General features: G+C 57.9%; 1 protein-coding gene across 2 annotated transcripts in view; it reads right to left on the bottom strand.

Annotated features, from left to right (window-relative positions):
* Positions 1-1,200, bottom strand: part of SEPT9 (septin 9) — a 134,576-nt gene that overhangs the window by 129,155 nt on the left and 4,221 nt on the right. Inside the window, exon 1 of one of the 2 annotated variants that reach the window (XM_017743229.1) lies at positions 1,113-1,194. The exons of the other annotated variant lie outside the window; for it this stretch is intronic. Coding sequence (XP_017598718.1) covers positions 1,113-1,134 — 22 coding nt within the window. The 5' untranslated portion in view covers positions 1,135-1,194. Of the gene's footprint in view, positions 1-1,112; positions 1,195-1,200 lie in introns of those variants that run through there. 2 annotated transcript variants of the gene reach the window in all.

Below are 1,200 nucleotides of genomic sequence, written 5' to 3'. Positions count from 1 at the left end.
CCCTACACACAGGGTACAACCATTAGTACTCAATTTAATCCATTACAACATGCTAATCATCACACTCAGACTGTCTCAGGTTCCCGGCACACAAGCCCTAATAAACGCTCCCGGCAGCCCATTTAGCGACGCTAAAGAGAGAAGAAAAATGTGCAAGAGAGAAACGTTGCTAATTAATTTTAACAACAAACAGGCAGCAGCATCACAGAGTGAATTTTCTGAGTGAAGCCAAACCCCCAGCTCCTGTGGCTCATGAGCTCAGGCAGAGTCCTGTGACCATGCGTGACACCAACACCCCTGCAGGGTGGCCAGACCCGTGGCTTGGGGCATTAGGGGGAGGCTGGCATGATGACACCGTGTCCCCACAGGGGCCAGGCCGAAGCCAGGGCAGAACTTGGCTTGCAGAGCACGGAGCCACAGGCTGGTGCCTGGAGCAGAGCAGAAATCAGCTGCAGAGCAGAGTCCAGCAGCTGGAGGAGCTGCCAGAGGCCCCTGAGCTTTACGGGGTGAGCAGGGGACCTTTTACAGGAGACGTGTCCACTCTGTGGTGCACCAGCCACTTCCTGGGGCAGGATTTCACAGGGAATTCAGAGAGCGACACCAGGCATAGTTGCACACTCTGTGTCAGCCGGGGAGGAAGGAGCCTGCACGAACAGAGGGCGCAATGCCCTCACCCCATAGGGCGAGACTGGCAGAGCCAGGACGGGGAGAAGGCAGAACAGAGTCCCGCAGCATTAGGGGATCCCATCTCTTGCACCCCGTTTGGAAATCCCGGCAGCCCAGTGTCACGCACACACACACACACCACCGTCCTGGTCCGATGCCACGCTGCCACTCGGCGCTGGATCTCACCCCGTGCTGGCACAGGTGCCTTCAGATAACAAGGTCCGTGCCCCCAGTGCCGGGCTCTGCCTGGAACAAGCTGCCTCGCTGCCTTTGCTTTGCTTTTTAAGCCTTTTCCACTTGTTTATACACAGTAAACCAGCTGCTCACTCCTCCGCAGAGCGCTCGCAGCCGGGAGGGCTTGTGCGCGTCGTACTCCGGGGTTTTTCAACCTTTTTCTTTTCCCAGTACACACACAAAGGGCGAGGCGAGAGCAGAGGGAGGCTCACCTGAATACGAGGATTTCTTCATGCCGTCGCTCCGGGCTGTGACATGGGAGCAGGGGCGAGGCCGGGTGGGGTGCTGGGTCGCGGGGGT

This window comes from Corvus brachyrhynchos, unplaced genomic scaffold (genome assembly GCF_000691975.1).
Source record: "Corvus brachyrhynchos isolate BGI_N302 unplaced genomic scaffold, ASM69197v1 scaffold148, whole genome shotgun sequence".
Taxonomy (NCBI): Eukaryota; Metazoa; Chordata; class Aves; order Passeriformes; family Corvidae; genus Corvus; species Corvus brachyrhynchos.
This window is presented reverse-complemented; position numbering and strand designations above follow the sequence as displayed.